At 53.1% G+C, this 27458-nt stretch overlaps 1 protein-coding gene across 1 annotated transcript; it reads left to right on the top strand.

Moving 5' to 3' along the window:
- On the top strand, positions 1–27102 carry WNT5A (Wnt family member 5A). The gene is made up of 5 exons (XM_022572845.2): positions 1–1339; positions 7226–7359; positions 8613–8863; positions 13417–13709; positions 24109–27102. Exons 1-5 carry the CDS (start codon positions 1334–1336, stop codon positions 24565–24567), a joined length of 1143 nt encoding a protein of 380 aa, XP_022428553.1. The 5' UTR covers positions 1–1333; the 3' UTR covers positions 24568–27102.
- The last annotated feature ends 356 nt before the right edge of the window (positions 27103–27458 follow it).

The raw sequence follows: 27458 nt of genomic DNA, 5'->3' as shown, positions 1-27458 counted from the left end.
TGGGGGGTACGTGGTCCCTGCGGTCGGTCAGTCTGTCTGTGGGGCGCAGGATCGCGTGGAAGGCTGCTGCAAGCTCCGAGGCGCCGCCTCCGCCGCCCGGAGTCCGGTTCCGTGCGGCCGCTGCGGAGCGAGCTCCTCCCGCCGCCGCCGTGCCCCGACCGCCCGCCGCCCGCCTGCTCACTCTCCCGCCCCTCCGTCCCGGCGCCAAACGAGGAGGTGGGGAGCCACGCCGGCCATGGACCGCCGGAGCTGAACAGCCGCCGCGGAGTCCCTCGCCCCTCTCTAGCCCCACGGCCGCGGTGCCCGCGCGCCTCTTCGCCCTGGAAAGGCGGGGAAAAGAGGGGGATTAACCAGAAGAGGGAAAGAAGGGGGTTGGGAGGGGGGAGCCAGTGTCTCCCCCCTGGGGCACTCGCGCATCGTCCCCGAACCCACTGGAGGCAGAACTTTCGGGGACAACTTTTACCCAGTTTGCTCCCCCTTTTTACCAAACCCTAAAATGAAAGGACAAAAGTTGGCGCTGACTCTTGCAGCTTGGATGGCGACTTCTGCATTTTCAGCGGCATCTCCCGGAGAAAAACCCATGCGCGCCTGATTGTTCTGTGGCCCCCAAGCTGCAGTGCGTGTGGGTGTGTGTGTGTTTGGGTGTGTGTCTGTGTGTGTACACAGACATCCACACACTCACTCGCGGCCGCAGGATCAGCGCCTGGAAGCAGACGTTTCGGCCACAGACTTGGAGAGGAGGAGCTGGAGATCAGGAGGCGTGAGCCGCCAGGAGTCTGCAGAATCCGTGGTGTGAATGAACTGGGGGCACCTGGGCGCACGGATCGCCTCCCCCACCCCCCCGCCCCGGGCCAGAATTGAGTTGTGGGGCATTTTTTTCACCCGCTTGTGAAGATTTTTTTTTATTTGTTGTAAAGTATTTTGCACAATCACGCCCACATTTGGGGTTGGAAAGCCCTAATTACCGCCGTCGCTGATGGACGTTGGAGAGGGAGCGCCTCGCCGCGAAACAGTCGCCTGCGCGCCCTCGCCGGACCCGCGGCTCCCTTGTTGCGCGCCGGCCGGGCCCTGTTCCTGCTGCCGGCAGGCGGACTTCGGCGCCCCTCGGTTCACGGACGCCTCCCAGCGCTGCTCCGGCTCAGGCACCCAGACTCGGACGCCAGTGACCGCTTGGGCTCCAATCCCCTGAGCCTGCCCTGCCCGACGCGCCCTGGAAGAGCACGCAGCTCTGCGCCGGATCGTCCCTCCAGGCTTAACCCGGCCGCTCCGCTCAGATTCTTCGGCTGCCCTCGGTCTTGCGGCGACTTCCTCCCCGCGCCCCCTCCCCCTCGCAATGAAGGTAGGTGTTCTGTACTCCGCCGACGCTCGCCACTTTTTTTTCTTTTGGAAGTTAACTATCCCGCCCCCCCTCCACCTATTCCTGTCCCTCCCCCCCCAGTTCTCCTAATGGCTGGAGAGGCTAGAACTCCCGCGTAGCTGGCAGGGACCCCTACCCTTTCCCTGCCGCGCTACCCCCCCACCCCCGCCCCGCGCGCTGCCTCGGCCTCCCAGGAGACCTAGTCCCACCAAACGTTCTGCAAACTTTGGAGAAAAAGTGGGGAAGAGACAAGAGAGAAACACAGCGGTTCACGGATGAGTTTCCTTTTGCCCTGAGAAACGCGAGTGTAATTTACTCTGTATATTTCAGTAACAGCATAATGATTCAATTCAACAAATATTTACCAAGCGCGGGCACCGAGAAGGTGTGCAGCCAGGGCTCAGAAAGGGGAAGGGGACTCCTTGGTTGAGAGACCGTGAAGCTGGACTAGGGGCCGACTGTGCCGAGCAGCGCACCTCTCGCCCTCTGCAGCCAGAGGCCAGGTTGCAAGCTCAACGCAGCCGGGGACCCAAGCGCTGCAGGCCCTGTGCCTTTAAGAGTGCCTGGCAGGGGGCCAGCGTGCACCCTGGCTCGGGGAACGGGGTCGCGTTATTAGCATTATTAGTTGCCACTGGGTGAGCTCCGCAGTTTGCACCAGTGATGGGGGCGGGGAGGGCTGGCAGTGGTGGCTCTAATCCTGTCCGCTGGGAGAGCGCGCCCCGGCCCCCTGCGCGGAATCTGCCTTGTCCTTTAGAAACATTTGGGCCTCCGCGTTGGGAGAGCGGGCGGGGGGCAGTTTGTGAACTCTTGTTTGTTTTAATTGTCAGTTGTATGTTAAAGCCGAGTCACACACTCCGAGGGTCACCGAGAGTTCACTTTTACAGAAAGTTAACATTTCTTCCTGCGGTATAACTTGCTATTTTCCGAACAACTTTTCCTCTCTGTCCTCCAAGCTTCGATCCTTATTTTCATTTTTCTTGATCTCTCCCCTTTTCAGTTTTTCTAGAAAATAAGCTTGGAATTGTAATTAAGATGTTTCCTAAAGCAAACAAGCCCCCCCCACCAAAAAAAAAAAAAACCCCGTTTTTAAAACCCCCAAACTTGGGAGACCCTGTGGCCTTGTTTTACTTTCCAATCAGCCTGGCATCAGGGTCCCTTCTCCTCCCTCGTCTTTCTTTAAATGGACAGCTTACTGTTTGGAAGTCACTTGGAGCCAGCGGTGGGATCGCACCTCTTCAACCCCTGCCCTCCCGCCAACGTTCAAGGCTGCTCCAGCCAGACGCGGAGATTTTGTTTCTAGACAACTTCTGCCAGGGGAGTTCCGAGGGGCCAAAGCTGAAAGAAAGCGCGCAGGCGATGGGAGGCAGTGGAAGTTGTGTGTCCGAGTGTGTGGACCTGTGCCCTGCGTGTTTTGGGGCGGAGTAGAAGGTCAGTTGTTCTCGGGTCTTGGATATACTAGCCTTACTTAGCCAGGCCCGTCTCCACAAAGGAAGACCCTACCCAGGAGGCCCAGCCAAAGAGTCCCTTGCTTTTCCCTCCGCTCAGCGGAGCTCCCCGGTGCACAAGGGGTTAGTACGGTGCGCCAGAGCTCAGCTAGTCCTGTAGTCTCTTTCTTCCTCGCTGTGCGGTACCGGCTGCCCCCTGTTGGCTGCCTTGAGGTAGGACGTCTTGGAGTCTCGGTTCCTTGGGCCGGCGGGCAGCTGCTCGCCTCTTCCTCCCACCTCTGGCTCTGCAAGCACATCCCTTCAGATCACCAGGTCCCACTCTCCCAGGAGGGGCCCTCGGAGGCCCCCAGAGGCCAAGCTGCAGTGGGCGGCTGCGTTAATAAGGAAGGGGCCAAGGGTGCGACGCAGCAGATGGGGCTCGGGCAAGTGGAAGAAGGATTGGTACCGCTTCTCCAGGGCATAGCAAGGAACAGGAGCGTCACCCTAGGAAGTCTCCGGTCTGGCCTTGGCGCTCTCACCAGTTTTCCCTGTGGTCGAGGACAAGTGGTGCTTTCTCTCCCTCTCGGTCTGTTTCTTGTCTATTAAAAAGTGGAGTTGAAACTGCCTCTGAAGAGTGGGGGTTGAAGTGTTCTTTAATTTTCTTTCTCCTTCTGCCGACAAACAGCTCTTCTGGACAGAGTTGAGAGCCTGTGGCTAGAGAGAGCTAGACATCTTGTGTGGGAAGGTGGAAGTGGCATCTGTGTGTGTGTGTGTGTGAGAGAGAGAGACAGAGAGAGTTGTCTTGCAGTCTGGAGAGCCTTGTCTGGGGATGGATGAGGTGAGGCAAGGAACAGAACTAGACTTGGCCACCGTTCTTCCCTTGGATATGCCCTGTTACCGGACCTGGTGTCGGTTCTGAGACAGGGCAGTCAGAGGCTGCACACCTTCCTTGCACTGATTTGGGCTCAAGGAGCTCCCTCCTCCACCTCCTCTCTCTGCTCCACACAGCCCCCGCCCCCCCAGCACTCAGCGCTGTGGACACTTCCCGAGGCACCCTTGGCGGAGCTCTGGCTCCTTGTCTGCTCCCCCAAAGCGGACCTCCTTTCAGCCCATCATCCCCTCCTGCTTCTCTCAGCGGCGTTCCCCTGGGCAGGACGCCCCAGTTTTGTGGCTGCCACTGATTTTTCTTCTGCAACTTTCGCCGTCTCTTTCCTTGCTTTCAGGAGAGATCGCAGGTGGGGGGGAAACAAAATTTATCTCCCACTAAGAGCTGGGATTCTTGGGGTTTCCTGTGCTTTTCGCCAGCACGAGCCCAGGTCAATCTAATTTCTTCCTCCCAGTTTCTCCATCATTTCCGCTCCCAGAGACTGGGGGTGGGGGCTGAGGGTGGAGGTGGCAGGGGATACCCAGATCAAGTGAGGTAGCGCCGTCGGCCGAGGGTCCAGAATCTTCGCCCTCCCTCCGGGGAATTTCGTTTTAGTGGCCTCCGGCCTCGGACTTAAGTGCCGCGCGAGTTTGCGCGTGCGTTCCGAAGCTTTCTGCTGCCCCAAACGTCCTCTAAACTAGTGTGACGGATTTCTCTCTCTCTCTCTCTCTCTCTCTCTCAAGAAGGGTTAGGGATCTGTTCTGAGGCTGGAAACAAGGGCGTGCGAACGAACGCCCTACCCCCACCTCACGCCTCCCCTGTGCTTGAACCTCTCAAATGCCCGCAACCCTCCTACTTGTCGCACACTAGGAACAGATTCCAAGGATCCTTACAAAGTCGGTTTCCTTGGGCTCTGAAATTGTTCAAAAACTTTTAGTCCGTTCTTTGGTAAACTCAGCTTCTCCCCAGAACTTTTGTTTTACCCTCGGTGTTAAGAGTCTCCGGAGAGGTCTTATTCGTACTCTTTTCGGATCAGATCTCTTGGTAAACAGGCAGGGACGTTCACCCTACAGAGTAGTGGATGTATTAGTGAGTTTGCTGTGGGTTCCTTGTCTTTCAAACTTGTGGGGCCTTTTCTGGGTTGCGCGGGGATTGGAGCGGGAAGAGGGCCAAGGTGTTTCCGGCCAAGCACGCGGGGTTAAGTGGAGACGCGACTCGCGGGGCTGTCCTGCCGGATCCCCTTTGGGACACCTCCGGCCTACCCCCAGCCTGGAGCTTAGAGACCCGAGTCGCAGAAACCAAATGGCCCGCTCCCAGTTGGCCCCCATTCTGTGAACGAGTGGACTCGCCCCGGGGTCGTCGGGCCGAGAGTGGGTTCGGTTTGTCTGGCTTCGCCTCTAACAAAGAGATCCGCAGTAATCCGCCGAATCTGTTACCAATTTCTCCACTGCCCGCTCCCCGCCCCACGCGCCCCGCCCGTCGGGAAGCTCGGAAAGTGCGCGCGGCCCGCAGCGATCTCTGCCGCCTCCTTGGAAGCACGTCGGAGCGTGTGTGTCTGTGGACGAGTGAGTGTGTGAATGTGCGTGAGTGTGTGTATGAATGTGTGCGCGCGCGGTCCTGGCCGCCGCTGGGGAGAGGAGACTTCGCAGCCTGGGCCGCGCGCGAAGGCAGCCCTCGCAACCAACCCCCTCCCCTGGAGGAAACTTGACACTTGGGGCGGGGGTGGGGAGGAAGACGGAGCCTTCTCTCTGCTGGGCTGGGGAAACCCCAGGTTTCTATTCTCCGGGATGCTCCCCGGGCTTTGCGGCGTTTTAGGGACGAGTGGGACACGGGCGCGGAGCCCTGGGTAGCGGGCACTGGGACCACATAAGCATTTCCTCTCGAGGAGCCCCAAGGAGTCTGGGCCAAAAGGGCGGCTGGCGGGGAAAAGCTGTGGCGCGCTCCCGAGCCCCTTCGCGTTTCCACGGCTGCCTAGGTTCCCTCGATCTCTTTTCCGGCGCAGGTTCCAGGCCAGGCCGTTCTGCCGCCTGGAGGAGGCTCACCTTCCCTTTTCCGAGGAAGGGGCTCCCTCGGGGGTTGCGGGCGGCGCAGCGCGGCCGGGTTACCCTTATCAGAGATGTAAAAGGGGATTTTGGAAACCCGCTCCTCCCACCCGCACCCGCCACCGCCTCGCTCCGCCGCCGCCTACAGGTGGAGAAGTCACCAGTGGGGAGGACGGCAGCGGAAGCTTCCAAGGCCGCCCCCTGCCTCCGAAATTCTTCACGACGCGAACCTTCGCCGCCAAGGGCCCTGGCGCCCTGGAATGCAGGGACTCAGCTGAGGCGCGGGAGCATCTCTGGCCCCGCCGGCGGGGGCTCACTCGCACCGGCTCTGCCCTCGCCTTGGACCCTCACCTTTCGGGACTGACCCAACCAAGTCTGAATTGGGCTCGAGGGTGGGGTAGCGCTGTTCCAGGACCAGGCTCACGGTGTCGCGATAGAGAGATGGTCAACTCCAGACCAGGACCAAAGGAAACTGGAGTCCCTCTTGGCTTCCTTTCCCCTTTCTCCGTGGCAGCTGCCAGGAGTGGAGATCGGAGGGGGGCGGTAGGGGGAGTGAGAAAATCAGAATTTGGGGGAGGGTTGCGGGGAGGGCCGAGGGATCCCGTCTCTCGGGACAGCGGGACCCAGACCTCCTTCTTTCCTCTGGGGTATATCCCTTCTCTGGGGTACACTGAGTCCAAGGAGGAGGCCGAAGGCAGGGGAGAGGGCATTGTTTTCCGGTTTCCTTGGTTGGGAGAGCAGCTCGCTCTCCCCCTTATCCCCTGTGCCCCCCCCATCTCCTTCTCCCCCCTCCAGTCTGGCTGAAGAGCGTTCTAAGGAAACCCGGGCTGCCCTTCCCCCTCTGGAAGTGGCTGGCCCCAAAGTGGGCCGTAAACTGATTATGAAACAGACGATGTTAATTCGGAGCCGCATTTCCCAGCTGGGCACTCGCGCGCGCGCTGCTCCCGCGGGCCTCGCCCCCCACCCCTTGCCCTCCCCACCCCCGCGTGCTGCCCCCACCCCCCACCCCCCACCCCCCACCCCTGCGCCGGCCACTCCGCCTCCTCCGCAGCCGCCGGCGGCGCGATCCTCTCGCCTTTGCGCTCCTCTCGCCCATGGAATTAATTCCGGCTCCACTTGTTGCTCTGCCCAGGTCGGGGAGCGGACGAGGGTGGCAGCGGGTTCCTGAGTGAATTCCCGAGGAGGGACTCAGCGCAGCGCGAACTAGAGGGGAGCGAGGGGGTGCGGGACGCGAGCAAGCAGGAAGGAGGCAGCGCCTGGCACCGGGGTTTTGACTCAACAGCATTGAGACATGTTTGTAATCGCTGGCGTGCCCCGCGCGCAGGATCCCAGCGAAATCAGATTTCCTGGTGAGGTTGCGTGGGTGGATTAATTTGGAAAAAGAAACTGCCTATATCTTGCCATCAAAAAACTCACGGAGGAGAAGCGCAGTCAATCAACAGTAAACTTAAGAGACCCCGGATGCTTCCGTTGTTTAAACTTGTATGCTTGAGAATTATCTGAGAGGCAATAAACTGCTCCTTTCTTCCCTCTCCAGAAGTCGGTTGGAATATTAAGCCCAGGAGTTGCTTTGGGGACGGCTGCAAGGGCAATGTCTTCCAAGTTCTTCCTAATGGCTTTGGCCATATTTATCTCCTTCGCCCAGGTCGTAATAGAAGGCAATTCTTGGTGGTAAGTTTTTCTATGTGCATACTCTTTTATTTAAAGATTCGTTTGTATAATGCTGCAATATTTAAAGCTGAGTCGTGAGTTTGGGTGCATTTATCTAATACACATATATATATATATCTTATACAGGTACGTATATACATATATATGTATCTTTAAATCAAAACATTTTTTAATTTGCTAATGCTTTGAAGCTTATCTTTAGCTCCATAGGGAATCAGAACCTATAAATTCAGACCTTTTTCTATGAGGTCCTTGTTCAGAGGTATGCTTGTAGTACATCATGTAATAAAGGGGAACCGAAATTCACTTCTCTCATAATTGTAAGCCTATCTATAAAATTTACTTTTTGCCACCTCGAGGCAGTAAAAGTGAGTTCCAGCGTTTATTTTCTGTCACTTGAGGTTATTAACCTTCAGGGTCTGAGGTAGGCAGAGTTGTAGGAAGACAGCTAACCTCCAAGTGGGTATTTGGGGCTTGAAATTTGATCAAAAGGAGGTCAACTTGAAGTAGTCAAATGTCCCTAAACGAGGGTTTCTTGCCGGCAGGGGCCTTGAAGATAGACTGCAGTATATCCAGGGGATTATTTTTGACGGCGTTCTGGATATTTTTTCGCTGTAAATGAACAGCATTTTTCTGACTGTCAAACACGACTTCTGTTCACTGGATACCCTGTCTTGGGTCTTTCACAATCACATAAGGAGCCCTTTTAAGATGTCCGGAACGGGCTGAATTTTTCTTCGGTAGGACAAGTATTCTTCAGTACACTTGTCCTACTGTTCTTCCATCAGTCAAAAGGAACCGCTATCTATCTCCTACCCGTGTCTAATTGTGTCTACTTTCGGCATTCATACATTTTTCAAGGCAGATCGGTCCAGTTTGTGGGGCAAAGTGAGTCATTTTCTTTAATGTCAGAGGCCCGTACCCCAAACTGCCATTTCCCCCTTCTCTGGTGTGGATTTCAGAATTCTGTGAAATTCTGCTTCAGGTATATGGCGGCGAGGGGCAAGGAAGGGAGTGAAAACTCTAACGGAGGAGCCAGATGGCGGGATGGGAACTACACAATACCTCTGTTTTCTGAGTGGAGTTTAAACAGAGGAGTTTTATGAAGCCCTTCTCATACTTTGTCATGGGGACAAGCAGGAGAGAAAAAGCATCTGTGTGCTTAAAACTATGTATCGCTGACATGTTTTCAGGGGGCCCACCTTGAGAGTTCACGTAAATCTTGAATGCACATCTCCCCCTCCCTTTTTTAGGTCGCTAGGTATGAATAACCCTGTTCAGATGTCAGAAGTATATATCATAGGAGCACAGCCTCTGTGCAGCCAACTGGCAGGACTTTCTCAAGGACAGAAGAAACTATGCCACTTGTATCAGGACCACATGCAGTACATCGGAGAGGGCGCAAAGACAGGCATCAAAGAATGCCAGTATCAGTTCCGACACCGGAGGTGGAACTGCAGCACCGTGGATAACACCTCAGTCTTCGGCAGGGTCATGCAGATAGGTAGGAAACCATTTAATGTATTTTTAAATATATAGAAACCTCTCTCCTAGGAGAAGTCTTTAGTGTTACTTACAAGCTTGATATGGAGGGAGTCTTCCAGCAGGCTGGTGGCTTGGGAATTTTGTCATTATGGCTGTGTGTGTGCCTGTCCCCACATCTAATTATAAGTTTTGGACTTCTTGACCCAAATCAGGAGATGGGGGAGGGCATCAAAGACACCTTCATTTTTCTGAACACTTAATTTTTCTAAAAAGCATTTTGTTTAAAATAGTAGTAGCAGAACACCTCACCTCAAAAGAAAGATGAGGAGGGGGCTTCCCTGGTGGCGCAGTGGCTGAGAGTCTGCCTGCCGATGCAGGGGACACGGGTTCGTGCCCCGGTCCGGGAAGAGGCTCAACAGTGAGAGGCCCGCGTACCGCAAAAAAAAAAAAAAAAAAAAAAAAAAAAAAAGATGAGGAGGAAAGCTGAGTCATTTTAAAGTGGCCCAAGCATCAGACTAAAACCTGGCATCTTTCAGAATGCTGGGTGTGTTGGAAGTAAACAAGGTTTTAATTTTCCTAATATAGATGTTTCCTAAGGCTATCATCAAGATATATATGTTAAAGGCTTTATTTTTAGTCCCAGAAAGACGTTTAATCAGATGTGATCCAATTTACATTTGCGATGTTGGCCATTGATATAAAGGCACGTGCTTCAGACCTCAGCCTAGAAACTTTAAAAAGTTTTAACGTATGGCTCACGGTCCAATTCTTTATTTTTAAATGTGTTGTTGAACTTGCTATTCCATTCAGGGAGGAGGTGGCATTAAAACTGGGCTAAAGGCAAAGAATTTGGCACATCAGTTTGCCTCTGGTTTGGTTGAATAGCATAGGCTACAGTCTGACAGATGTGGTCCTGTCTGTGTTTTCTAGTGAATATTTTCGGTCTCTTTTTACTTTTATGCAAACAAGCCTGTGTAATTAATATGACTGCAGTGACTCCTAAAATAAGAAGCAATTTATCAAAGCAATTAACTATTTATACTGACTGAAGATAAAAAGTTGGCTTAATGTCCATCATGGACGGATAAAATGCTTTTTTAAAAACCCTGAAAAGTGCATTCATTGAGAACAAAAAAGACTTGTCAGTGGATGTTTGAGCCAAGCGGCTTCATAAACTAAAATAATACAGGAGTGGAAGCTGTTCCTCTAATTGAATGGGAAAATGGTCTGCAGCCTCAGCCTGCAGAGTTTCATAGGGCTTTGTCCTTCCTGTTAATGATTAAAATGTGCTAATGTATGTACTGGGCTCTGAACCTAGGAGTTAAGCTTCAGGAACACCGGAGTTTTTCCCCTGATTGTGGGCTGCCTTATGTAGTTAACTGGCAGTGTAGTGAAGATTGAATTCTGGTGCATTTTGATATTGTGAGTGACCCAAAACCTTTTTTTTTTTTTGGCTATATCAGAATGGTTGGTGACCTGTCAGCTTTCCCCCGTCACCTTTGCCTTATATGTTCCCCCGATCTGCCTTCCTCTCAAACTAAACTATGGGAGTGGCTTTTCACATGTATATGAGCTAGTGAAAATCATACACCTCCAATGGCCACAAGGAAGGAAGACAGCAATTGGAACTGTTTTTCTGTGTAGTCACTGGAGCACAGCTTTAAGATCCTCTTCCTACGTAGTCTGTTTTGGGCCAACGTGTTCAGAATAAGCTATCATTTGCTAAGTGGATTTGAGTTCTGCTGAAGATTTATTTAAAATGTGGTCCAAGATTCAAAGAGCCTGCTTCCTCAGGGAACAAGCAGAACCCTTGGTACAAAGGCCTGTATTTAATTGTCCCCTGTAAGTAGACTCTCTGGTCCTCAGCTGTGTGGCACTGTCTAGGTTGAATCGAACTGGGCCGGAGTGGAACCTTGTGGCGGCCTTAGAGGAGGGAGCCCTCCTAGATCCTATTAGCAAGTCACGGAGGCCCTGGGAGCACCTTGCCCAAGGATCCTCAGGTGTCCAAGGTCTCAGAGCAGAAAGCTGCTGCTGGGTGGCTTTCGGGTGAACGCAGACAGAGCCTTTAAAGAAAAAAGAGAGAGATGGAGAGAAGAAAAATCAGAATAGATTTTTATGGAAGAGAAACATGGACCCCACGCCAATAGTGGAAAAGTTACTTAGCTTTCACTTTTCTATTTAACGGTATGTTGGAAGAGAATGAGCTAAGGGAAAATTTAAAACACCTTTGATGCTAGGCGTGTGGGTGCCCCACTCCAGAGCACTTAGTACAGCAGGGACATGGAGGCCAGTTCTTGTCCCTGAGAATCTGACCCTGTGATGGGGCCAGTGTCTGACTCAGGCTGCCACCCCCAACCCCTTACCTCCTTTCTCAAGGCCAGTCCAGGCGCTGTACACCATCGCCTCATAAAGGGCCCACTCTTCATTTTGGAAACTTTCTCGTTTTTTCATCATGCTAGCCTTTCCTTCCAGCTTTTGTCTCTGTCTCGTCTTTGTTTCCATGCTGTGAAAAGATGTATAAGAAAGGCGCCATTTTTAAGGAGGGTGAGAATAGGAGTAGATGTAGATTTCACAGGGAGGGCGCTGTAACTGGACCAGCAGTGTTCCATCCAGGATGACTGTATCCACAGGCTTTCGCCAAAGAGCACTTTTCAAGCTGACGTTTCCCTGCAATGACCAGTTAGCTTAGAGATTTCTACCAGGTTTGTATTCTGGGGCAAAAAAAGGATATGTTCAAGATAGACTTACGAAAATAGCAGCATTATTGTGTTTTATGTAAAAGCCCTTTTGTGCTCTCTATATACAGGAGAGTGGTTTATTTTCCTCTGTCTCCAGAGGATTGTTTTTCTCTCTCTTCCTCAGACTACCTCTTTATTCTACAAGTCTCCCGTCCAGGGACACAGCATTTTCTATATTATCAGCGTTAATCCTCAAATCACTCCCTAGAATCTGTCTGCTCTCCTCATTTCTCTCCACTCCCTTGCTGTCCTCTGCCCTGCCAATCCAGGCTAGGTAGATGTAACACCCCCCACGCCACCCCCCCCACAGGAACTTTCTGGATCCTCCTGTCAACCACCGGTACAGTCCTCAAGTTATTCATTTTTTAAAATGTGGGAGGGAAGCTCTGGTAAATCAGAACCATCACTGTTCCTGGAAGGGAGATCACAAATGGCTGTGGGTTGAAGTGTGGAGCAGAAGTCCAAGAAAAGGGCAGCCTGGGGGATACTTGCATGGGCAGAGCCGTCCTCCTGCAGGATGGGCCTTCTGGTTGGGGCTGAGTCCTGTTGTCAGCTGTTCTTGTGCTCTCCCCCCATTGTCCACGCCCCCCCCCCCAAAGAAAAAGATTGTTAGCAAGCTCTTTAAGTATAGGAGCAACCGTTTCCAGTAAAGAGATTCTAGTGCCAGAAGGGGCCCTTTTTTTCACTAGGCATCTAGTTCAATACCCTTAATTTTATAGTTGAGGAAAAGAAGGACCCCCCCTCATCTTGCCCCCCCTTCCACCCCCCCACCCCAGGCCCAGCTTCAGCTGGCCGGATGTTAACCCTTTCTCTCTCATAGGACAATACGTTAAGTGACTTCTTGTTACATGTAGAAATGTCTCCACATACAAGTGGAGATGGAGGTAGTCTATGGTTACCTCTTTTTTAGTCCTTACGAATAGGGCTCCTATAGAACCGTTTGACAGGGAGATACTCTTTACAAGTTTTAGGGAAGGAGAGAACTTCTTTCCTCTAGGCCTATATATTCTTTACAAGTTTTGGGAAGAAGAACCTTTTTATTTTTTTTCCTCCTTTTTGCTATTATCCTAACACTTGGAGTCAGAGGCTGCTGGGGAGCTGCAGAAGTGACACTAAGGAACTGCGGGCTGTTTTAAAAGTAGACACCTACGTGAGTGAGAAGTGTCAGCCCGGTCAGCTTGGGGTTTGAGAAGAGGCGAGTTTCATTTAAAACTCTCTAGGGACCAGTTTAGAAACGTCCTCTGGGAAAGTCAGGAGCCTTGTTCTGAGACAGGCTAGATGCTGCGGATGGAGGATGGGAAAGCCGGGTTTCAACCACCGAGGCCGCAGGGAGTGGGGAGGGGCTGCTGCAGGGGCTCTAAGCCTTGCAGCTCCCATGCTCCCGGCCCTGTAGGTAACTCAGAATGAAAATAATACCAAACATTAAAATAAGTGTAAGGAAGTCTACCCCAATTCTGCGTTTTCCCTCAGTGACTTCTTTCATGGGCATTTTGGAAAATAAGTTTGGAATATTTTCATAAGAGGTGTAGAGAAAAATCAGGCCAGCACCGCTTAGAATCCTGCCTTGGGCTCTGAAGTGTCAGAGAAGAGGTACCAGGGATGCTACTCCTTTGTCATGTGTCGCTTCTACGTGTGTGGGGGGAATGTCTCCCGCCTTCTCCCTCGGGGGGGGGGGGGGCGGAGGCTCAGGGCCTCCTTGTTCCCCAGCCAGGAGCGGGGGATCGGCGGTGTGCCAGCCGGTCCCCCGCCACCCGCCCTCTGCGGCACTGGGGCAGTGCCGGGGCGGCCGGGGCTGCGGAGTGCGGGGCGCCCACTCACCCGTCCTCGCCCGCAGGCAGCCGCGAGACGGCCTTCACGTACGCCGTGAGCGCCGCGGGGGTGGTCAACGCCATGAGCCGCGCCTGCCGCGAGGGCGAGCTGTCCACCTGTGGCTGCAGCCGCGCCGCGCGCCCCAAGGACCTGCCGCGGGACTGGCTGTGGGGCGGCTGCGGCGACAACATCGACTACGGCTACCGCTTCGCCAAGGAGTTCGTGGACGCGCGCGAGCGGGAGCGCATCCACGCCAAGGGCTCCTACGAGAGCGCGCGCATCCTCATGAACCTGCACAACAACGAGGCCGGCCGCAGGGTGAGCATCCCCGCCGCCGCGTCCCTCCTGGGGGCGGGCGGTGCTGTGCTCCACTCTCCGTTTCTCTCTCTGTCTCTGCGTCTGGGTCTCCCTCTCTTCCCGTCTCTGCCTCCGCCTCCCGTCCTAGCTTTGCCGGTCTCTCCCCGCCTCTCGCTGCTGCTCTCTTTCCACTGTCCCCCCACCCCCTCCCCAAGCAGCTACACACAGGCCTCCCTGGAGGGGGTGGACACCCCAGAAAGGCCTCCTGGAGGGGAAGCATCCCGCCTTGGCCCCCTCCAGCCAAGGTGCTCCTGACCTGGCCTGAGAAAGAGCTTTCTTTGCCTTTGTAATTGGTCCACAGTAGAGCTGGCCAGGCCAGCTCACAAATAAAAATGTTCCTGACGTTCGCTGCCCTCCGCCCGGGATCAAGTTTGTGGCTGGGCTTAAATGGAGGACAGGGGAGTTATTTATGCCAGTAAGTGCTCAGCTCATAAGGCCCTCACCCAAGCTTCCAGGGTTACTTACCTTCCCCTCTGCTTTCTTCGTGCCCCTCCTCGTGTCATTAGATAGCAGGCATGATGGATTCAGGGTTTTTCAGAAACACAAGTTCTACCAAAACGAGGAGCATTTATATCAGACTGGAGTTTTATATAGGTCTGACCATCAGGCCCATCGAGGTGCTCTGGAGAGGGGAGAGCCACTCCGAAGTGTGCAGAGAGATCCTCTGGAGAGGGGAGAGCCACTCAGAAGTGTGCAGAGAGATACTTGGGAGAGGGGAGAGCCACTCAAAGTCTTCAGAGAGGTGCTCTGGAAGGGTGACAGAGCCACTGAGTAGTGTGCAAAGACGTGCTCTGGATAGGGGACAGCCACTCAGAAGTGTGCACAGAGATGCTGTAGAGTGGGGAGAGACACTCAGACGTGTGTAGAGAGATGCTCTGGACATGGGAGAGAGCCACTCAGAAGTGTGCAGAGGTATGCTCTGGAGAGGGGAGAGAGCCAGTCAGAAGTGAGCAGACAGGTGCTCTGGAGAGGAGAGAGCCACTTAGAAGTGTGCAGAGAGATGCTCTGGAGACGGGAGACCCGCGAAGAAGGGTGCAGAGAGGTGCACTGGAGAGGGGAGAGAGCAACTCAGAGGTGCGCAGAGAGATGCTCTGTAGAGGGGACAGCCACTCAAAAGTGTGCAGAGAAATGCACTGGAGAGGGGAGACCCACGAAGAAGTGTGCACAGAGGTTCTCTGGAGAGGGGGGAGAGCCACTCAGAAGTGTGCACAGAGGTTCTCTGGAGAGTGGAGAGACCCACTGGGTACTGTGCAAAGACGTGCTGTGGAGAGAGGACAGCCACTCAGAAGTGTGCAGAGAGATGCTCTGGAGAAGGGAGAGGTACTCAGAAGTGTGAAGAGAGATTCTCTGGAGAGGGGAGAGCCACTCACAAGTGTGCAGAGAGATGCACTGGAGAGGGGAGAGCCACTATAAGTGTGCAGAGAGATGCTCTGGAGAGGGGAGAGCCACTCACAAGTGTGCAGAGTGATTCTCTGGAGAGGGGAGAGCCACTCACAAGTGTGCAGAGAGGTGCTCTGGAGAGGGGAGAGGCACTCAGAAGTGTGAAGAGAGATTCTCTGGAGAGGGGAGAGCCACTCACAAGTGTGCAGAGAGATGCTCTGGAGAGGGGAGAGGCACTCAGAAGTGTGAAGAGAGATTCTCTGGAGAGGGGAGAGCCACTCACAAGTGTGCAGAGAGATGCTCTGGAGAGGGGAGAGGCACTCAGAAGTGTGCAGAGTGATTCTCTGGAGAGGAGAGAGGCACTCAGAAGTGTGCAGACAGGTGCTCTGGAGAGGGGAGAGAGCCACTCTAAAGTGTGCACAGAAGTTCTCTGGAGAGGGGAGAGAGCCACTGAGTAGTGTTCAAAGACATGCTCTGGAGAGGGGAGAGCCATTCAGAAGTGTGCAGAGAGATGCGCTGGAGAGGGGACAGCCACTCAGAAGTGTGCAGAGAGATGCTCTGGAGAGGGGAGATAGCCTCTCCGAGGTCTGCAGGGAGATCCTCTGGAGAGGGGAGAGCCACGAACACGTGTGCAGAGAGATGCTCTGGAGAGGGGAAAGCCACTCAGAAGTGTTCAGAAAGGTGCTCTGGAGAGGGGAGACAGCCACTCCAAAGTGTGCACAGAGGTTCTCTGGAGAGTGGAGAGACCCACTGAGTAGTGTGCAAAGACGTGCTGTGGAGAGAGGACAGCCACTCAGAAGTGTGCAGAGAGGTGCTCTGGAGAGGGGAGAGAACCACTGAATAATGTGCAAAGACGTGCTCTGGAGAGAGGACAGGCACTCCTATATGTGCAGAGAGATGCTCTGCATAGGGGAGATAGCCTCTCTGAGGTGTGAAGGGAGATGCTCTGCATAGGGGAGATAGCCTCTCCGAGGTGTGAAGGAAGATCCTCTGGAGAGGGGAGAGCCAGTTAGAAGTGTGCAGAAAGATGCTCTGGAGACAGAGACAGCCACTCAGAAGTGTGCAGAGAAATGCTCTGGAGAGGGGAGAACCACTCAGAAGTGTGCCGAAAGGTGCTCTGGAGAGGGGAGGGCCACTCAGACGTGTGCAGAGAGATGCTCTGGAGAGGGGAGAGCCACTCGGACGTGTGCAGGGACATGCTCTGGAGAGGGGAGGGCCACTCAGAAGTGTGCAGAGAGATGCTCTGGAGAGGGGAGAGAGCCACTCCAAAGTATGCACAGAGGTTCTCTGGAGAGTGGAGAGACCCACTGGGTACTGTGCAAAGACGTGCTGTGGAGAGAGGACAGCCACTCAGAAGTGTGCAGAGTGATGCTCTGGAGAGGGGAGAGAGCCACTCAGAGGTGTGCAGAGAGATGCTCTGGAGAGGGGAGAGAGCCACTCAGAAGTGTGCAGAGAGATGCTCTGGAGAGGGGTGAGCCACTTAGAATTGTGCAGAGCAGGCTTACCTGGTGGCGCAGTGGTTGAGAGTCCACCTGCCGAGATAGGGAACACGGGTTCGTGCCCCGGTCTGGGAAGATTCCTCGTGCCGTGGAGTGGCTGGGCCCGTGAGCCTTGGCCGCTGAGCCTGCGCGTCCTGAGTCTGTGCTCCACAACGGGAGAGGCCGCAATAGTGAGAGGCCTGCGTACCGCAAAAAAACAAGAAAACAACCACAAAAAAAATGAAGTGTGGACAGAGATGCTCTGGAGAGGGGAGAGAGCCACTCAGAGGTGTGCGGAGAGATGCTCTGGAAAGGGGAGAGAGCCACTGAGAAGTGTGCAGAGAGCTGCTCTGGAGACTGGAGAAAGCCACTCAGAGGTATGCAGAGAGATGCTCTGGAGAGGGAGAGAGCCACTCAGAAGTGTGCAGAGAGGTGCTCAGGATAGGGAGGAGAGCCACTGAGGAATGTGCAAAGATGTTTTCTGGAGAGGGGACAGAAACTCAGAAGTGTGCAGAGAGATGCTCTGGAGAGGGGAGAGAGCCACTCAGAAGTGTGCTGAGAGATGCTCTGGAGAGGGGAGAGAGCCACTCAGAAGTGTGCTGAGAGATGCTCTGGAGAGGGGAGAGAGGCACTCAGATGTGTGCAGAGAGGGCTTCCCTGGTTTCACAGTGGTTGAGAGTCCGCCTGCTGATGTAGGGGACACGGGTTCGTGCCCCGGTCCAGGAAGATCCCACATGCCGCGGAGCGGCTGGGCCCGTGAGCCATGGCCACTGAGCCTGCGCGTCCGGAGGCTGTGCTTCACAACGCGAGAGGCCGCAATAGTGAGAGGCCCGCGTACCGCAAGAAACAAAAACAAAACAAAAAAATAAAAACACCACCAAAAAAATGAAGTGTGGACAGAGATGCTCTGGAGAGGGGAGAGCGCCACTCAGAAGTGTGCAGAGAGATGCGCTGGAGAGGGGAGCGCCACTCAGAAGTGTGCAGAGAGGTGCTCTGGAGCCGGGAGAGCCAGTCAGAAGTGTGCAGAGAGATGCTCTGGAGAGGGGTGAGCTACTCAGAAGTGTGCAGAGATGGCTCCCCTGGTGGCACAGTGGTGGAGAGTCTGCCTTCCGATGCAGGGGACACGGGTTCGTGCCCAGATCCGGGAAGATCCCACATGCTGCAGTGCGCCTGGGCCCGTGAGCCATGGCCGCTGAGCCTTTGCGTCCAGAGCCTGTGCTCCGCAACGGGAGAGGGTACAACAGTGAGAGGCCCGTGTAGCACAAAAAAAGAAAAAAAAAATAAGTGTGCAGAGAGATGCTCTGGAGAGGGCAGTGCCACTCAGAATTGTGCAGAGAGATGCTCTGGAAAGGTGAGAGAGCCACTCAGAAATTTGCAGAGAGGTGCTCTGGAGAGGGGAGAGAGCCACTGGGTAGTGTGCAAAGACGTGCTCTGGAGAGGGGAGACAGCCACTAAAAGGTGTGCAGAGAGATGCTCTGGAGAGGGCAGAGAGCCACTCAGAGGTGTGCGGAGAGATGCTCTGGGGAGGGGAGAGAGCCACTCAGAGGTGTGCGGAGAGATGCTCTGGAGAGGGAGAGAGCCACTCAGAGGTGTGCAGAGAGATGCTCTGGAGAGGGAGAGAGCCACTCAGACGTGTGCAGAGAGATGCTCTGGAGAGGGGAGACAGCCACTCAGGTGTGCGGAGAGATGCTCTGGAGAGGGGAGAGAGCCACTCAGAGGTGTGTGGAGAGATGCTCTGGAGAGGGGAGAGAGCCACTCAGAGGTGTGCAGAGAGATGCTCTGGAGAGGGGAGACAGCCACTCAGGTGTGCGGAGAGATGCTCTGGAGAGGGGAGAGAGCCACTCAGAGGTGTGCGGAGAGATGCTCTGGAGAGGGGAGAGAGCCACTCAGAGGTGTGCAGAGAGATGCTCTGGAGAGGGGAGACAGCCACTCAGGTGTGCGGAGAGATGCTCTGGAGAGGGGAGAGAGCCACTCAGAGGTGTGTGGAGAGATGCTCTGGAGAGGGGAGAGAGCCACTCAGAGGTGTGCAGAGAGATGCTCTGGAGAGGGGAGACAGCCACTCAGGTGTGCGGAGAGATGCTCTGGAGAGGGGAGAGAGCCACTCAGAGGTGTGCGGAGAGATGCTCTGGAGAGGGGAGAGAGCCACTCAGAGGTGTGCAGAGAGATGCTCTGCATAGGGGAGATAGCCTCTCCGAGGTGTGAAGGGAGATCCTCTGGAGAGGGGAGAGCCACGAACATGTGTGCAGAGAGATGCTCTGGAGAGGGGAGAGCCAGTTAGAAGTGTGCAGAAAGATGCTCTGGAGACAGAGACAGCCACTCAGAAGTGTGCAGAGAAATGCTCTGGAGAGGGGAGAACCACTCAGAAGTGTGCCGAAAGGTGCTCTGGAGAGGGGAGCGCCACTCAGAAGTGTGCAGAGAGATGCTCTGGAGAGGGGAGAGAGCCACTCAGAAGTGTGCGAAGAGATGCTCTGGAAAGGGGAGAGAGCCACTCAAAAGTGTGGAGAGAGGTGCTCTGGAGAGGGAGAGACCCCTCAGAAGTGTCCGGAGAGATGCTCTGGAAAGGGGAGAGAACCACTCAGAAGTGTGCAGAGAGATCCTCTGGAGAGGGGTGAGCCACTTAGAATTGTGCAGAGCAGGCTTACCTGGTGGCACAGTGGTTGAGAGTCCGCCTGCCGATGTAGGGGACACGGGTTCGCGCCCCTGTCTGGGAAGATTCCTCATGCCGTGGAGCGGCTGGGCCCGTGAGCCTTGGCCGCTGAGCCTGCGCGTCCTGAGTCTGTGCTCCACAACGGGAGAGGCCGCAATAGTGAGAGGCCTGCGTACCGCAAAAAAACAAAAAAACAAAACGAAAACAACCGCAAAAAAAATGAAGTGTGGACAGAGATGCTCTGGAGAGGGGAGAGAGCCACTCAGAGGTGTGCGGAGAGGTGCTCTGGAAAGGGGAGAGAGCCACTGAGAAGTGTGCAGAGAGCTGCTCTGGAGGCTGGAGAAAGCCACTCAGAGGTATGCAGAGAGATGCTCTGGAGAGGGAGAGAGCCACTCAGAAGTGTGCAGAGAGGTGCTCGGGATAGGGAGGAGAGCCACTGAGGAATGTGCAAAGACGTGCTCTGGAGAGGGGACAGAAACTCAGAAGTGTGCAGAGAGATGCTCTGGAGAGGGGAGAGAGCCACTCAGAAGTGTGCTGAGAGATGCTCTGGAGAGGAGAGAGAGCCACTCAGAAGTGTGCTGAGAGATGCTCTGGAGAGGGGAGAGAGCCACTCAGAAGTGTGCTGAGAGATGCTCTGGAGAGGGGAGAGAAGCACTCAGATGTGTGCAGAGAGGGCTTCCCTGGTTTCACAGTGGTTGAGAGTCCGCCTGCTGATGTAGGGGACACGGGTTCGTGCCCCGGTCCAGGAAGATCCCACATGCCGCGGAGCGGCTGGGCCCATGAGCCATGGCCACTGAGCCTGCGTGTCCGGAGGCTGTGCTTCACAACGCGAGAGGCCGCAATAGTGAGAGGCCCACGTACCGCAAAAAACAAAAACAAAACAAAAAAACAAAACAAAAACAACACCAAAAAAATGAAGTGTGGACAGAGATGCTCTGGAGAGGGGAGAGCGCCACTCAGAAGTGTGCAGAGAGATGCGCTGGAGAGGGGAGACAGCCACTCAGAAGTGTGCTCGAGAGGTGCTCTGGAGAGGGGTGAGCTACTCAGAAGTGTGCAGAGATGGCTCCCCTGGTGGCGCAGTGGTGGAGAGTCTGCCTTCCGATGCAGGGGACACGGGTTCGTGCCCAGATCCGGGAAGATCCCACATGCCGCAGTGCGCCTGGGCCCGTGAGCCATGGCCGCTGAGCCTTTGCGTCCAGAGCCTGTGCTCCGCAACGGGAGAGGGTACAACAGTGAGAGGCCCGCGTAGCACAAAAAAAGAAAAAAAAATAAGTGTGCAGAGAGATGCTCTGGAGAGGGCAGTGCCACTCAGAATTGTGCAGAGAGATGCTCTGGAAAGGTGAGAGAGCCACTCAGAAATTTGCAGAGAGGTGCTCTGGAGAGGGGAGAGAGCCACTGGGTAGTGTGCAAAGACGTGCTCTGGAGAGGGGAGACAGCCACTAAAAGGTGTGCAGAGAGATGCTCTGGAGAGGGCAGAGAGCCACTCAGAGGTGTGTGGAGAGATGCTCTGGGGAGGGGAGACAGCCACTCAGGTGTGCAGAGAGATGCTCTGGAGACGGGATAGAGCCACTCAGAGGTGTGCAGAGAGATGCACTGAGAGGGGAGACAGCCACTCAGAGGTGTGCAGAGATATGCTCTGGAGAGGGGAGACAGCCACTCAGAGGTGTGCAGAGATATGCTCTGGAGAGGGGAGAGAGCCACTCAGAGGTGTGCAGAGAGATGCTCTGGAGAGGGGAGAGAGCCACTCAGAGGTGTGCGGAGAGATGCTCTGGAGAGGGGAGACAGCCACTCAGAGGTGTGCGGAGAGATGCTCTGGGGAGGGGAGAGAGCCACTCAGAGGTGTGCGGAGAGGAAATCCTTGCCAGGTAGCCCCAGTCTCCCGGTTTCATTCTTTCCTTCCCCTGATGCGGATGTGAAAGGCTCGCCCACAATCGTTAATAAAGACCCTTTTTTCCTGTGGTTAAACACATGGCACTTTATGGCTACTTTATAATGAAGGGGTGAAAACTTTTCCTAACTTTGGCAGCACTGAAAACCAGAGCCATTATTTTTTCACAGAACCCAAGGTAAGTGCCAGGAACTTTCTGGTCAGAGATTTCAGTCTTCTGTATTTTGGGGTGAGGAAAAGGGACGATAATCACAGAGTGAAGCTAGAGGCCTGGAAGGAGCCTTTGGGCCCCTCATCCACACCCCCTCATTTTAAAGACTGGGAAACTGAGGCTGGAGAACCACTTCAAGCCCGTGGGGAGAATTAGTGGATTGACCTGTAAGCCCAGGCGCTTTTTTTTAAATGAAACTAATGCGTCACAGGTCGAGGGTAAAGGGCCATAGTTTTGGGGATTAAAGAAATCTAGGTTAAACTCTCTTTCTGTCTGTTCGTTTCTGAGCCTCGGTTTCCCCGTTCGCACATCTGTTAAATGGGCGTTAGCTATCGCTTGGGCTTGCTGTGGGACTCACTGCCATCACATAGCACATTGCACCTTATTACCAATACTTCACCATTTCTGACGTCCAGTTTCATAAGGTTCAGTTGAAGGGCTGAGGTAAGTGCTTGATAAATGATAGCTTAGTTACTGGAAGCAAAGGACTTAGGGAAGCCAAAGATTATCTAGATCATTCCAGCTAACCTATTTCTTCTCAAATTTGATCTTAACTATTTGGGGGGGGGGGCGGTTCTCAGGGAAAGACTAAACTCTGGAGAATTTCACCTGTGGCGCCTTGAGGGGTCAGGTAGTTGCTCCAGGTGAGTGCGGCCTCTCCTTTCTGAGGCCGCCCGTTGCTGTGGTGCCGGCAGTGTGCGTGGACTCACCCCCCTCGGCAGCCGACCCGCGCCATGGAGTGGGCATGCCAGTCCCGCTCTCTCTGGGGCCCTAGGACTTTGGTCTTGCCCTCATCAGGGACACACCACCTTACGCTGCATGCCGGGTGCCCAGCATCTCAGACCAGAAACGCTTCCAGGACAGGTATGGCTGACCCTTCTGCGCCCCACTGTGCCCCTGTTTGGTGCTTTCATCCATCTTTGTGGATTTCTTCGACTTCCCTCATGGAGAGAAATCCTTAGGGGCTTATAGCAACCAAGAAGAGAAGGTCAAGGGATTTCCAGGTGGAGAGAGGGGATTTTGGAGAGTGGGAAAAGCCCCTTCAATAGAATTTCATTTAACATTTGGATTTTTAAATAGGGGGAGTGTTTTTGGAAATTTTGTAATTGGAGCAATGAACTGTGCTTGGATTCTGGTGGGTGAGATTACTGGGAAGACAGTTTTTCTGCACGGTAGTGGGGGTGGGAGGAGGAAAGTTAGACACTGTACCAGGAAATCATATTAGAATCTCCTTGGGACATCAGCTTTTGATTTTCCTCAAAGGGGAGCGAAGGTTACATAGAAGGGTTTGCAAAACCCTTCTGCAGACTAGCTGCGGGACTGAAACACTTCATATCAAGGGAGTACACTTCAGCTCCCCTTGTAAGAAAGCCCCTTATGCATCCCTGGAGGGAGAAGGTAGCTGTTCTGGGCAGAAGCAGCCTTCTAACTCACTCTGGCCCCCTCCAGGTTCCTGACAGGCGCTGTGCAGCGTGCCAGCAGCACGCCGGCTCTGGAGGGTCACTGGCACAGGAACTGTGGGCAGTCGGCACTATAAATAGGCAGCCGCCACCTCCCAGACTGCTGGGCGCACAGCACCGTGAGGCCAGACCCATAGGTGCTGCTACTGCGAGGCCAGGGTGACTGGGCAAGGGCCCAGGACCAGCGTCCAGACGGTCACCCTGCAGACCAGGTTTACTGATTGCATCCTGCCTGCTAAGTACTTTCACGCATCTCCTGATCTTATCCTTGCAACCGTGCTGTGAGGTTGCAACCATCACAGTGCCCTTCCCAAATTGAAAACGGAGGCTCAGAACGGTGAAGCCTGTTGCCTAAATTCAGGGACAGATTAGGACAGAACCCAGGTCCGCCTGGGTCCAAGATGGATGCTTTTCGCCTAGGCAGGGGCGGATAGAGAGTAGGGAGTGTGCGAGAAGCAGGAGTGAGGGTACCTGAGATCCACACCCGGTTCTCCCACATTCTAGCTGTGCGACCTGTGCGGGCCACTTACCCTCTATCTGCGTCACTGCCATCATCTAATCCAGGCCACGTTACAACCTCGCTGGGGGCATTAAGTGAGATGAAGAGTATAAAAAGGCTCTTACGATAGTGCCTGCCACACAGCAGTAGTGATAGTAAGAGTGAGGAAAGATTTGAACCCTGATCCTACCTGGGCTGGACACCTGCCCAGCCCTGCCACTTACCAGCTGGGTGCCCAGGGCCAAGTCATGAGCATGAGCTTGGAGCCCACCTGCCTGGGTTCAAATCCTGCCCCCCGCTCCCCCCGCTCCTTCCCAGTGGTTGGGTCAGTAACTCACCTTGCTGGGTCTCGCTTCCCTTCTCTGTGAGATGCAGATGAGAGAGCTCTTCCCTCGTGGGCTGGTGGTGAGGATGAATCCAGGTGACGCAGGTGAGGGACTGATAGCAGCTCAGGGCTGAGTGTTCAAGACGTATGAGTTGCTGCCAATGTTCTTCCCTGCAAAAAAAAAAAAAAGAGACAAATGGAACCAGTTTTTTTCCTGCTCCCATTCAAAAACTGTGGTTGTTTATTATGATGATGTGTGATAATGAGGGGCTAAGAGGCTATTTATTTTGCAGACTTTTTAAAGAAGGCAACACAAGGCTCCTGGTCATGGAGGACGATGGGGAAGTAGCCCAGGCCGAGGTTTAGCTGGTGACCAGGGCTCCACCCAGCCGGGGAGTTCGGTCACCCGACCCCCGCCCAAGTCTGGGCTCCCGGGTGAGTTCGCCCGCTGACTGTCCCTTTCTCCCCACAGACGGTGTACAACCTGGCGGACGTGGCCTGCAAGTGCCACGGGGTGTCAGGCTCGTGCAGCCTCAAGACGTGCTGGCTGCAGTTGGCCGACTTCCGCAAGGTGGGCGACGCCCTGAAGGAGAAGTACGACAGCGCAGCGGCCATGCGGCTCAACAGCCGGGGCAAGCTGGTGCAGGTCAACAGCCGCTTCAACTCGCCCACCACGCAGGACCTGGTCTACATCGACCCCAGCCCCGACTACTGCGTGCGCAACGAGAGCACCGGCTCGCTGGGCACACAGGGCCGCCTGTGCAACAAGACGTCCGAGGGCATGGACGGCTGTGAGCTCATGTGCTGCGGCCGCGGCTACGACCAGTTTAAGACGGTGCAGACCGAGCGCTGCCACTGCAAGTTCCACTGGTGCTGCTACGTCAAGTGCAAGAAGTGCACGGAGATCGTGGACCAGTTCGTGTGCAAGTAGTGGGCACCCCGCCGCCCGCCTGTCACCCAGCCCCACTCCCAGGACCCACTTATTTATAGAAAGTACAGTGATTCTGTTGTTGTTGTTGTTGTCTTTAATACTGTTTATTTTTTGTCCCCAAGAATTGCAACCGGAACCATTTTTTTTTTCCTGTTCCCATCTGAGAACTCTGTGGTTTATTATTAATATTATAATTATTATTTGGCAAAAAGGGGGGGGTGGGAACCAAGAAAATATTTATTTTGTGGATCATTGAAAAGTAAGACAAGACTTCTTTTGCTGGTATATAGGATGAGGGGGGAATAACGCACACCTTAAGTTGGATGTGTGCACATCTGGAAGGTCAAGGAAACACTGTTTTCTTTGTCTCAACTATGGGGTCATATGGGACAGGTAGCGTCCAGCTGCAAGAGGGTGGTACAGATCTATGCGTGATTTAGCTCCTGTGACTAAAAGGAATTCGGCGCTCTGGTGAAAGTTGAAAGGTCTTGAGAAGAAAACAAAACAATGAGACACACACACACACACACCCGCCCCTTTCCCAGGGGCTGCCAGCCTGAAACATTTCCAAAATGGTATTTAAAGTCTAAGAGCAAAAATCTCATATCCCTTAAAGAAAAAAGGTTTATCATGTGTCGCACTGTTCTCAAACATTCCATCTACAGATGGTCCATTCTACTAGCTACTGAAACTTGGGGAGCAGGGAGGGAAGCCCCAGAAATTAAAAAAAAAGAGAAAACTTAAAAACTCCTTATATTAAGTCAGTGATTTTACGCTGTTGTGGGAATTAGGTTATCCACTTGGAAAAGGATCCCCGAGCGATTCTGGGTACTAGAATTTTTGTTTGGAGAAGGGCAAGGGAGGTTGACTTGACTGTAAAGGAAAATATACTGTAATTTTCTTAGGGATACTTGGTTAATAAATGATAACAATGAAAATAATAAATGAATTCCATTCACAGATCCTCAGCCCGAGCTACAAGGTAATTGCGTGCAGTTCAGCACTGCACCAGAGCAGAAAACCTATTTGAGGGGGAAACGTGACATCCGCCCTCCCTACTTGACCCCGCGCCCTATCCGATTCCTCCATGCCTTGTTGCGCTGTGACACCGGCACGTTTCCAAACGGCAGCTCCACTGCGTCCCCTCTGATAGTAGGACAGGAAATGAAACATAGGAGCTCCGTTGGGAAACAGTTTGCTACTTAGGGATTTTGTTTTTCCCCTATAACTTTTATTTTGAGGAGCAGTAGTTTTCTGTGTTTTAATGACATTACTTGGCGAATGAACTTCACAGAGGTGTGGCAGCGTTTCCTGTGTTTAGACTCTCCACTCACGCTTTCCTATTACCCTGCAGGTGTACCCCAGAACTGTTCCTAGAGGACTTGAACAGTTGCATTTATAAGGGGGGAAATGTGGTTTAATGGTGCCTGATATCTCAGTCTCTTGTACATAACATACATATATATATATATATATATATATATATACACACATATATATATATAAATATAGATATAATTATATCTCAGTGCAGCCAGTGATTTAGATTTACAGTTTACTCGGGTCTAGAGCCTTGTTGTCCTCCATTGCAATCCAATTGGGATTTTTCCAGACGGTTTCTGAGTTGAGCTGGGGCTGTGGCCTTGATGCCGTCACGCCCTGAGCATCACGGAACAGCCTTGTTTCTGAGGAATCCGGAAGGTCTTATACTCATGTGCATTGTTGGTTTGAAGATTTCTTTTATCTTCCCTGCCCCATCCTCCTTTTCTGTACCCTTTCTGGAGAGGGCATTACTTATTCATCACAGACGTGGGAATGAAGAGATATTCAACACTCGGAAGCATTGTCGGCATTTCTCTTTCCTTCATGCATTTTGCAGAGTGGAAACTGGAGCTCATTAGACCTGATAGTACCTATTTGAGTCCCTAAGGAAAATCCAGCTCACAACATATATAGCTAGTTTAAAAAAATTTTTAAACCAGGACACCTCTTTCCAAAGAGTGCCATCAAATGTGTTCTTATCTCAGACTTCTGTTGTTTTAAAAGTTTGGAAAGATACACATCTCCTGCAGCCCTCGTGGGAACGGGTGGCCCTCAGATCACCTCAGCCACCTGTGGCTCTTGTTGCACAAGGATATTCACTCCCCTGCAGTTGCAGTGAATTGCAAGCAAAAGATCTTGAAAGTAAGAAGCACTAATTAGTTTAAAATGTCACTTTTTTGGTTTTTATTATACAAAAACCATGAAGTAAGTTCCTTTTATTTGCTAAACCAGATTTTGTTCCTTTTTAGTGATTCATGTTTATGAAGAGAGTTGAGTTTAACAATCCTAGTTTTTAAAGGAAACTATTTAATGTAAAATATTCTACTTGTCATTCAGATATTATGTATATCTTCTATGGCCTTTATTCTATACTTTTCATGTACATATTTCTGTCTCGTGTGATTTGTATATTTCACTGGTTCAAAAAACAAACAGACATCGAAAGGCTTATGCCAAATGGAAGATAGAATATAAAATAAAACGTTACTTGGATATTGGTAAGTGGTTTCAATTGTCCTTCAGATACTTCATGTGGAGAGTTTTTGAGAAAACATGAGGGATAGTTTAGGGGTGACTACATGTCAGAATAACAGAAGAGTGGAGAATTTTACCAAAACCAAACTATTTGGGAGCTTCAAAAGATTTCTATATGTAACGGAACAAAAGGGGAATTCTCTTTTCCTATATATGTTCCTCAAAAAAAGAAATCAAGCAGATGGCTTAAAGCTGGTTATAGGATTGCTCACATTCTTCGAGCATTATGCATGTAACTTAATTGTTTTAGAGCTTGTTGGTGTTGTAACATCTCAGAGCTAAGAACTGAAAAGGCACATGCTTTTATCCATGAC

This window comes from Delphinapterus leucas, chromosome 10 (assembly GCF_059928025.1).
Source record: "Delphinapterus leucas isolate spDelLeu-1000000601 "Yukka" chromosome 10, BTC_Dleu_Yukka2, whole genome shotgun sequence".
NCBI lineage: Eukaryota > Metazoa > Chordata > Mammalia > Artiodactyla > Monodontidae > Delphinapterus > Delphinapterus leucas.
This window is presented reverse-complemented; position numbering and strand designations above follow the sequence as displayed.

Excerpts from the sequence above, each read along its gene's own strand:
- WNT5A (XM_022572845.2), top strand. Across the intron at positions 7,360-8,612 it reads ATAGAAGGCAATTCTTGGTG|GTCGCTAGGTATGAATAACC; the intron begins GTAAGTTTTTCT and ends TCCCTTTTTTAG. Across the intron at positions 8,864-13,416 it reads CGGCAGGGTCATGCAGATAG|GCAGCCGCGAGACGGCCTTC; the intron begins GTAGGAAACCAT and ends CCTCGCCCGCAG.